Source organism: Dasypus novemcinctus, chromosome 21, assembly GCF_030445035.2.
Source record: "Dasypus novemcinctus isolate mDasNov1 chromosome 21, mDasNov1.1.hap2, whole genome shotgun sequence".
In the NCBI taxonomy this organism is placed as follows: Eukaryota; Metazoa; Chordata; class Mammalia; order Cingulata; family Dasypodidae; genus Dasypus; species Dasypus novemcinctus.
Genome location: NC_080693.1, coordinates 48,309,098 through 48,319,484, shown reverse-complemented (window position 1 = coordinate 48,319,484; position 10,387 = coordinate 48,309,098). Strand labels below are relative to the sequence as shown.

Genomic DNA, 10,387 nt, shown 5'->3' with positions numbered 1-10,387 from the left:
GCCGCGGGGTCCGCGCACCACCCCGTGGGTCCAGCCGCGGGGGGCCGAGTGTGCGCGCGCCGGCAGGCGGGGGCCGCCCCGGGTGCGTGACGTCACCGGCATTGGTTACACGACGTTCTAGAACTCCGCCCCACGTGCGCCCGGGAGGAGGGGGAGGAGGAGGAGGAGGAGGAGGGGATGGGGGTGGGGAGGAGGAGAGGGAGAGGTGGGGATGGGCCGGGGGGGGCGGGGACGGGGGGTGTGCGAGGCAGCGGGGCTGAGCTAAGCCGAGCCCACGTGTGACGGCTCTCGCCGCTGCCCCGGCTCCGCCGCTCGCAGAGAGATTCGGAGGAGCCCGGGCGGGGGGGAGGAGGAGGGGGAGGAGGGAGCGGGAGATCTCGGGGCTCGGAGCCGGCCGCCGCTCCGCTCCGATCGCTGTGGGGCTCGGTTTTTTGGGGGTGGGGGGGCGGGGGGGCTCAGATATGGAGGCAAATGGGAGCCAAGGCACCTCGGGCAGCGCCAACGACTCCCAGCACGACCCCGGGTAAGTTTCCAGCCGCTGCCCACCGCGCCGCCTCGGGCTCGCTCTCCTTGCAGCGGCGGGGACGGCGGTGCGCGGAGCCGGGCATCTCCCGCGCCCCCCCGCGCCCCTCCCGCGCCCTCTCCCCCTCCGTGGAAGTTACACACCTTTGGATTGCATTTCGCCGTCACCTTCTCCCCCACCCCACCTCCCGGCTCTTGCTAGCTCGCTCCCCCCTCGCTTTCCTTTTAGCTTTTGTAAGTTACACGTCAAAATGGCCGATCTGACATCGGTGCTCACTTCTGTTATGTTTTCTCCCTCTAGTAAAATGTTTATCGGTGGACTGAGCTGGCAGACTTCACCAGGTAAGGGAGGGAGGGGGGACGCCTGGGTCCCCCCTCTTCTTGGCTTTTTTATTGCTCTTTGTTATCCCGGTGTAGGAGCCCCCCCCCCCCGCCATTGGCTCCCCACTTCTCCTGTGCAAGGTTATTTTTTTAAATAGCAAATCCTTTCCGAGCCCTCTACGCGACCTCTGTTGCCGAATTTCCCCCGCGTGTGCAAGATATGCAAAACCCAAACAGAATAACAACAGAAAACTACTTTTGGTTTTTGTCCTTGATCAAAATTTGCATTGCCTTTTTTTTCCTCCACTCCCGCCCCCCCCATCTCTCTCTTTCTCTCTCTACAGATAGCCTTAGAGACTATTTTAGCAAATTTGGAGAAATTAGAGAATGTATGGTCATGAGAGATCCCACTACGAAACGCTCCAGGTAAACCATTCTCTTCTGGATTTTATCTTTATTTTAGAAAAAGTTTAAGTTTTATTTTTGGAGGTGGCTTCGGAAGTAGCCCAGCGGATTTAGAATGGGCTGAGGCGTGGATGGATGGTCTGTACCCCCCACCCCAAAGATTATTATTAATTGGGTCTGAACTCTGGATACAGAGATGCCCATCTTTCCGCTTTAAGGCATTTCCCCTTGCTTTCTTTTTCCCCTGTTTAAAATAACGTTCAGCTTCATTCACTTTCTACGTAGTTTTTTTTTTTTTTCAATGTGTGCTTCCCCCGCACTCCCAGCTCTCCAAACTCTTAAGGCCCCTCTTGGAAAGGTGGGTGAATCTCTTCTTGTAAGTGCCTGGCTTTCTTCAGAATAAAACAAAGCATTAAGAAAGGGAAGGGGAGGAGGAGGAGAGGAAACTGAGGTGGCCAAAGAGTGGAGACACCGGCATTTTCCAAGTTGCCTCCACCCTCGTCCTCGGGGCCCACCTCCCCCATTAACCTTGAGTGGAAGGCTGTGGGCTGGAGGAGAGCTGGGGGAGGGTGATGAGGAGTAGGGATGCGTGTGTGTGGGGGGGGCGACTTTTTCTCCCCATTCTGCCTTAGGTCTCACTCCCTGTCGCTTTCAGTGGTGTCACATTTTCTTGTTTGTTTTTCTCCCTCTTTGTCTCATTTCAGAGGCTTCGGTTTCGTCACGTTCGCAGACCCAGCAAGTGTAGATAAAGTATTAGGTCAGCCCCATCATGAGTTAGATTCCAAGACGGTATGTTGCTTTTTGTTGTTGTTGTTGTTCGCCCCTTTTCAGGAACAGATCTGGGCATTGACAGCCCCATTTAAAGGGACAGCTCCTTCTTTTGCTTCTCTGTTGGGAACTGGGCACTTTTAGGCAGAGCATGCTAGCTGGCTGAAAAGTTTGCTGTGGTGGCTGGGTTTGGGGTTTTCTTTTTAGAGTGTGCCCCACTGCAGACGCAGATGCTGGGAGAAGGCGTGGGGGTATTTCAGAGTGGGAAGGGGCTGTCTTCCCGGCCCAGGGACCTGTGCAGACCAGCTCCATTAGAGAGCAAACGCAACTTTTCTTTGTCAGTACGGTACACCATACCAACTGTGGCTTTTGGAAGGCATGGCTTACTGCACCATTGGGGGGAAGGGGGGGTGAAAGAGAGGGCTCTAATCACAGGTTCACGGCAACTGGTTCCTCTTGGGGCATTTGGAGTTTGCCATAGAGTTTGAGAAGGGAAGGAGAACACTCCCAGAGCCAGGCTGGCCATCCGGTGGGTGACTCCAGATGGCGTGAAATCTAAGGCTGATAAGGCCTTGGGTTTCAAAGTGATTTTTTTTCCCTTCTCCTTTTTTGATCCTTTGATTTTGTGTGGGTACTTTTATAGAATTAGGTTTCTAAATCCCAAGTTGAGGGGGAAAAAGCAGAAGTCAGAAGAGAAAAGGAAGAGTGTGGCTATATTACAGCTTGTTAGTTGGAAATACATTTGATGGATGGAGGAGGGGGATTTGCAATATTTTATTAAACTCCTGGCTTGGCTTCCTGGCTCTCCACCCTTCCCTTATGTCTAGTAGAGTTTCTCCACGATTTTTCTACATCTGATTAAAGGAGGAGCTCCAAGGGGATGTTGAGATGTGGTGCTGGGCTGTATGGGACAAGGCAAGATAGTCCCAGCTGCTCATTTCTAACTTGCACTGTGACCTTGGGCTAGTTGTTTCCTGCCCTTGGGCCTCAGTTTCTTCTTTTGTAAAATAAAGGAGTGGAACTGGGGTAGAAAAGAAAAGGGGGGGGGGTGATGATGGGACCTTGGCAACCATTGGTGCAGTGGAATTCATTTTGCAGATTCAGCCTCTTTCTCTGATCAAAGAGGTCAGGTATCGTGCTCCCCCTGCCTCCCCCCAAAAACTGTACCTTATTAGTTACTTTATTAATTGCACTGGACTTGTCCTAGCTTGCAGCCCAGATATTTTTGCACTTTTAGATAATTTAATTTCAGGCATTATCATTGATAGGGTGATAATGAATGTCTGAAGAATTTTTTTTTTTCCTTGACTTCTTGGTTAGATATTTCAAAAAGCTAGTAAAATTACAGAGGAAAAACATTTTGAAAGCAAATTCAGGAATTTATGATGCACCCCTTCCCCCCACCCGGGGTGGGAGAAATAGTGTTCAGTTTCTATGGTGGCTGGTGGGTCAGAAGCCGGCAGTTTGCCCTCCCTGATTGTTTGTAGACATGTTTTGGTTGCTTTTATTTAGTATAACCTAGCTTTTGACTTTGTTTCAACGTTCAGTGCAGGAGCGGTTGGTTTATTGACATGGAAACGAGGATCTTGTTTACTGTTACCTTAAAAGCTTTGTTTAGGTAACGGCCATTCACATCCAAAATAGTACCCTAGTTTTCCTAGAGGACTGTAGATACAGTAAGTAGAGCTGTACCTAACTAACTAATGTTTTAATTTTTGGTAGTTTTTCTTTTTTGTTTGTTTTTATAAACTAGTTGACAGGGACTTGCAAAAGGTTGGGATTTGCCATACTTACCTTGACCCTCTCGTTTAGCGATTTTGGTGTGTAAACTTTGCACACCACAGAACATTGATTGTGGTTTATGACACGCTGATACTGCAACACACAATTCAGGAGTTCTGAATTGGCTTTGAGTTTTGTAATTTTAGAAATTTCTTTAGCGCTGCACTCTCGTCACCGCCCCCTACCCCTCCAGCTCCTGGCCTGTACCTCTGTGGGCCCCTTACCTTTTACCGCACAAACAAGGTGACTTTGTGTATTGCAATTGTGCGCCGCTCAGCTAAAAAAAAATACCTTGGGGAGTGGTTATTAAAAAGACTACCTGTCTTAACGTTTGGTCAACTGAATGGAAAATCCACACCTGTTGTATTTCTCTTGTAGACAAGCTTTAGTCAGTGCTGAACACACCTGTAGATGCAGTCATGTTAATCTTTAGGAAAAGGGTAGTTTCCTAAATCAAAGATTTTTGTCTACTTTAGTTTTTGAAAAAGTAATCTCTCATTTCTCAGGTGATGTTTAAAGGTCGAAAACATGCTGTGGACTTTTTATTAGGTCTTTCAACTATTTTAATAAAAGCAGTACATCTTTGTATGTCTTACCAGCTGGAGTCCTAGGGGATATAAAGCCGGGAATAAATGGAACTGTCTCCGGTGTGCCTTTTTACCCCGCTTCTGTGTTTTACCCACAGCATTACTCTCCACGTGCCCCCCCCACCCCCGTGGCAGAACTGAAAACTAGGTTCAGATTTACATTTTAAAAGGGGAAATTTTTAATATGAAAGCCAAAGCTCATAAATAAATAACTTGTAGCAATATTCATGCCACTCTCCTGGCTGAATTTTTACCCAAAGAGTTGTAACATTTAGAAATCTAATGAAAATCAACACTGGAAATACTTTTTATTTCTTTCTCTCCATATTACCTATCTCCATAACTTCTTTTTGCCCCCTAAACCAGCCTATTCAGTTTAAATGCTTCTGTGGGAATTGCTTTGAGCTTTAAGGCCAGTCCCTGATTGAGAATCAGGTGCTCTTCAAGTGTCTGATCTGGAATATAGAATGTTTTTCCATTTGGATTAGGATGATGGGCGGGGGAACATCCTAACTTTAAAGTAGATTCTGACTTCTTTTTTCCAGTTTTTTTTTTTTTTTTTTTACCCTCTGCCCATGATGGCCTTTCTTTTCTAATTTGGGATTAGGTTGCTCATAGATCGCTCCACCATGGCTTTTATATCCAGGTGGATATATCCAGGTGCTTCCTTTTTATACTTATTTTTTGAGAACCAAGTTGGGCTTCACAGTTTTTGATATATGCCTTTTTTTGTGGTCTAACTGCAGAACAAATGATCTTTTTGTTTAATCCTAGGTAACTTCCCTTTGCTAAAGCAAGTGAATGGGTTCAAGCAAAGCATTAATGGCTAGGGATTTTGGAGGATAGTGTTGCTTTAAAAATTTTTTCGGTATCCCCTTCCCCTCCTATGTTGTTTAGTTCTTACCAGGGAGAAGAAATACCGTTTGGTTACTTGCTGCTGGAAGATACTTTCACTTAATTTGCAGGTTATGATTTTTTTTCAATTATAATGATGCTCCCATCTTTTCTCCCAGCCATGCATTGCAAATGAGATGCAGGTACTGTTACTATTCAGTGTCTGTGGAAGAGAAGCTCTTGCCTAACAAGAACACATGCAATCTGGTTTATTAAGAGCATCACACATTGAAATACAGACAGGATAGGCCTTTTCAGAAAGGGTAGCTATCTTTGTTATAATTTGGGAGGGATGGTTAAAGTTTAGATCAAACTTTAAGGAACTTTGGAATTGCCCATGAAATTACTAAAAGCTGGGTTATAAGCCTGAGAAATGAGTGATTAATACTTAGGTGATTAATCATAATATTTTTTCTCACTCCTTAAAGTACTGCATTGACTCCTGTTTTTCCATTTTTCTTCAGATTGACCCCAAAGTTGCATTTCCTCGTCGAGCGCAGCCCAAGGTAAGTAGGAGAATCAATAACACGATTTTAGCACTCGGAGATTATTGCCAAGGATTTCAGGTTTCAAACAGGAATTGACAATGACCCGTTGAAACGTGGTGCACGCCTTCCTTCAGGGTATCAGTCCTTGGCTTTCAAAGTCCAGGCAGAGAGCTTGGTGCGGTAACTGTGTGTCTCCACATCAGCCATCCCAAGGTGGGTTCTGAGCCTCCAGTTGGGGGAAGGGACAGGTCTCTTCCTTAGTGGAGGGACATAAAGTTCTGTCTATTGCAGTATTTATATTTATTTTTTAAGTATTGCTGAGGTGGTCTCAGAAAAACATTTCCTTGTGACTTTGTTTTGGAGGGTACTCTTTTTGAGGTCTTCCAAGTTGGAGTGTATGGTGAAGAGGAGAATTTAAGAAAACACCTTGTCTTTTTTTGGAAAAAACAATTTCAGAGAGGTACAAACTCCTAAATGTGAGAGTTTTGGTTTCAGATTGGTTGGATAAATGAGGACACACATGAAACCAGCCATGCTCCTTATTTGTGCAAGTGCTGGTTCTCAGAAAAGTTTTGAAAATGTTGTAACCTTGTAGGAGTGGTACTACAAGATTTGCTGAAAAAATTAGGATAGGGCTTCACTTGCAGAAGTGTGTAACTAACATAGTTTTCTCAGAGCTTGCCAGCTGTAGATAGAATGTAGCTGCAACTAGCCTAAGGTTAAAGGACTATGGCTTATATATTTAGTTTACACTTTTTGATTATACTTTTTTCTTCTCTACATAGCATAGGAAAAATACCTTTTTTTTTTTTTTTCCATCTTGTGGTCTAAGTTAAAGCTTTATTTTGTGGGTCTTTAAGGGAAAGGGCTTGTGGCTTGAACAAATTCAGTTGGTGTCTTTAAGCGCTATCTCCCAGACGTGGAATCTTTTAATAGTGTAAAGGGAGGAATGGTTTTGCACTTTATTAAGAAAAAGTTGGCTGTATTTTGAGAATTTCAGGTCTGCAGCCTACTATGAGATTTCCTTTCTCCCTCCCTCTCTTCCTTCCTTCCTTCTTTTTCTCTTGCTTTCTGGAAAGAAACACAAATCTCCAAGTAAATTTAATGAAATATTTCCTTAAGGCAGTTTTTTTGTAATGCTTAAGCAAATAATAGGAATTAATGAATCTGAGGCGTTAGATTATTTCTGTACGTAGCACAAACTTTGGGACTGTCTTAACTGTTTAAATGTTGGTTTCCAAAATGTGTATGATCCTTCCATTTCAGAAGACTGCTCAGTATTTCCCAAGTTTGGTAGAATTGCTGTTTCTTCCATAAGGGTGAATCTTCAAATTTCCAGGTTAGTCATCTGACCACCCAGAAATAGGATCAGATTACCCTAAAGGAAACTGGAAAAATGCCTGAGTTGGTTGAACCATGGTGACTCTGTTTCCCCTCTTCTTTGCTGTTCCTGAGATCCTGCCCTGCCCGCTATCCCTGACTTTTTTTTTTTTTAAACCCAGGAAAGCAGTATTTCACTTTCATATACTATGGCATTTGGTTTTTCAGTAATGCGGTCAACTTGAAATTGAGAGAATATTTCTCAAACTTGTCAAAGCATGTTCTCCCCTGCCCCACCTCTCACTGCCCCCGTGACCAACCCTGAGCGTGGGATTCTTATAGGTGAATTGGCAAACTTGTTTTTGACAGCCAGGAAGTAGTATATTGGTAAGCACAAGTCGGGTGAGGGCGTTGCTGGCAAAGCCTTCACGAGTGCAGGGCTAAGGATCTAAGGATCCACGATGGGGAATGTGTTTGACCCCACGGCCATCTGGGATGAGGAGATTGTCAGCCACCATGTTTTGGAGTTCATTAGCATCAAACTTGGGAAAGGCCCACTTCTTAGAGATAATGGATTTGCTGATGGCCAGGGACCTTGAACTTGGCCCTGTGTAGTGCTTCAGTTCCATGCTCCTTGTTTTGAAGCTTGGTGCAGATGGCCATGATGACTTGGTCGATGTGGACCCTGGCTCCCACACCCTGGGACATCTTGCATACCTGTCTGGAATCTAGATTGGGGATGGCACGAGGTCAGACATGACCGTCAGCAGGGAAGGGGCTGTGTCCAGGGTCCATTAGGGCAACCCATACAAGCAACAGGCTGTGTCCACTACCAGGGAGGCTGTGGTCTGTAGCCACTGCACAGGGGTCTCCTGTGGGGAAAGGAGGATGTAGGCCTAATCGGCTTCAGGGAGTTGTCAGACCCTTAGGTGTGAGTTTCATTAAACAAGCTGTGGGAGGACATCTTTCCATGAAATCCTAGGGATTTAGTAATAATACCTTACTTTCTCTGACACCCTTGACTTCAGAAAGGACTTTCCATCCTTTATCTTCATCTGAAGCCCTGTTCTTCTGCATTTGACTGTCATCTCACCAGATGACCGTTTCCCGGTCTCATTTGCTCATCCTTGGAATGGGGTTGATGATACTAGTCCCCGCAGAGGGCTGTTGTGAAGAGTACCAGAGCTGGCAGGTTGTGACTTAAACCATTACTGTTATCATCGTCTCCGTTATTAAGCCTGGCAGCCTGGATCCAGTTCCTGGTGTGCTGCCGCTCATTAGCTGCATCATTTTGGACAAGTCATTTAATTTCCTTGAACCTCAGTTTCCCCATCTCATAGTTTTTTTTGCAGATTAAATAAATTAATAAAGATAACATGCTTGAAACAAGACCTGGCATGTGGAAAACACCAGAAAAGTGCTACCTGCTCCTTTTACTATGATTTTTTATTTGGCCCCCACACCAATACTGTCAAGTAATAATAATGATACTAATTAAATTTCTGTGCCAGGCACTGTTCTAGGGGCTTTATGTGTATCCGTTCATTCAGTCACCACACAGCCCTATGAGGTAGGGACTGGTATTACCCCCATTTAATAGATGAGGAAACCGAGGCAAAAATGGCTGGCAGCCTGTCTCCAGAATGGGACCTTTACCAGTGTGGCAGCCTGTGGGGGTATCGTCCCTTTGTTAGGGAAGAGGATGCTGGGTCAGGGGGGTTGGGGCTGTGAGGAGCAGAACCACAGCCAGTTGTGGGACTTTTAAGTTCCATGTTCTTGAGGCTTCCCCTATGAAGTCATCCCATTGCGTGACACCAGCTTGTAGTACGGGTCCGTGAGCTTGAAATGAAATTCAAAAAAATATTATTCTTGTGGGGTCATGTTGGTACGGGTGTGATCTATTTATTAAAATAATACACAGGGCAGTGGGGACTTAGTGAGGGGTCCGTGGTTTTCACCTGACTGGCAAAGGGGTCGGTGGAACAAAACAGGTCAAGAGCCCCTGTGGTTGTATCTCCCCATCAGACCCCTCAAGGTGTTGTCAGAAGGTTCTGGGGTTGCTGAATCCCCATGAGGTAGCCAGGTAGTAGGTGTGCTGTGATGGGGAGTCTGGGCCGGGTGGGGGGAAAGTACCTTCTTACCCAGTTACTTCCAATAAAATTTGAGGTTTCAGACTCAAATTAGTGTTAGGGATCAAAAGCCAGCTGGCCAGAGTAGAGAACTTAAGTCAAGCATTATTTATTTATTATATACTTATGTCCCATCCATAAAACTTGTGCATGTGTGTTAGCGTCTCAGCAGTGACCTAACTCGAGGACTCGGTGAGGCGCTTATCATGGTGTAATGATGTTACAAAGGCATAAAGACCCTAAGAGAAACCTAAATTAGAATAGTAAATGATATGTCAGCATTTGTTTCAGTTAAAATTCATCTCTCCACTTTCTGGCTGTTCCTCCTTGCTAACACTTGCCAGAGAAATATTCCATGGAGGTGTTAAAACAAGACTAGTGGAAAGAAACTGTAACTTAATGGAAAAGAAAACCCTCAGCAGTGAGGAACAGATTTCATATTGGTAGTGTCATAATATTCTTTAATGTACTATATAAATAAAATTCTGTTTTGACCAGAATTTCAATGAGCCACCAAAGGAAGAGTTTTGAATCCTGTGGTGCATTCATTCCCCTTTGTGATGTAAGTGTCCACCTCTCAAGTGAAGGGTAATGGGGCTTTATTAACTAATAGAGGGACAGACTCTTTGGAGACTAGTGGATGTTAATTAGTGAAGTATGTTTTGATCAGAAGAAGATAGGTCTATTTCATATCTTCCTTTTTCTCCTGATTGTTTCATTTTGTAAAATATGCAAAAGGATCCCCCCCCCCCCAATCTTTTGAAAAATTAAAGTGGTCGTGCCCTGCTAAAAACATGACTTAATTTGAAGGCTTTGGAGAAATGAGGACGAGTGGGATCAGTCACGTTGTGTCCGTCCTTTGGTCCCTTTGGGCAGAAATAGTTGCTGCCTGGGTGAGTTTTGCTCAAGCTCCGCTGGAGCTTGGGTGGAGAAACTGAGAGACTCCTTGTGCCTTGCAGCAAGGGTGAAATCTGACTGTAACTCACCATCTATCTCCTGGCTCCTTGTGCATGATACAGCACTCCCCAATGCCCCCAGTTTCTATTTCCTTCAAGTTTTTAGAGGCCAGAATGTTATCTGTTGATCAGGAGAGCTCTCATTCGTTCGGCCTAACTCCAGCTGCTTCTGGTCACAGCTGGGTGATGGTGAGTGAGTCACTCAAGCCCCTCCA

General features: G+C 45.4%; 1 protein-coding gene and 1 non-coding gene across 12 annotated transcripts in view; one reads left to right on the top strand and one right to left on the bottom strand.

Moving 5' to 3' along the window:
- The first annotated feature begins 238 nt into the window (after positions 1 to 238).
- Positions 239 to 10,387, top strand: part of MSI2 (musashi RNA binding protein 2) — a 398,131-nt gene continuing 387,982 nt past the window's right edge. For 2 of the 11 annotated variants that reach the window (XM_058283920.2, XM_058283921.2), the window contains exons 1-5: positions 239 to 523; positions 824 to 864; positions 1,188 to 1,269; positions 1,953 to 2,037; positions 5,744 to 5,785. In XM_058283920.2, the coding sequence (XP_058139903.1) occupies positions 462 to 523; positions 824 to 864; positions 1,188 to 1,269; positions 1,953 to 2,037; positions 5,744 to 5,785 (312 nt within the window). In that variant the 5' untranslated portion in view covers positions 239 to 461. The remainder of the gene's footprint in view (positions 524 to 823; positions 865 to 1,187; positions 1,270 to 1,952; positions 2,038 to 5,743; positions 5,786 to 10,387) is intronic. The other 9 variants (XM_058283923.2, XM_071210547.1, XM_058283917.2 and 6 more) reach the window with 7 other exon arrangements.
- Positions 7,864 to 7,997, bottom strand: LOC111761330 (small nucleolar RNA SNORA70). Its single transcript, XR_002794730.1, has one exon. It is a non-coding gene; the product is annotated as a small nucleolar RNA SNORA70 (small nucleolar RNA).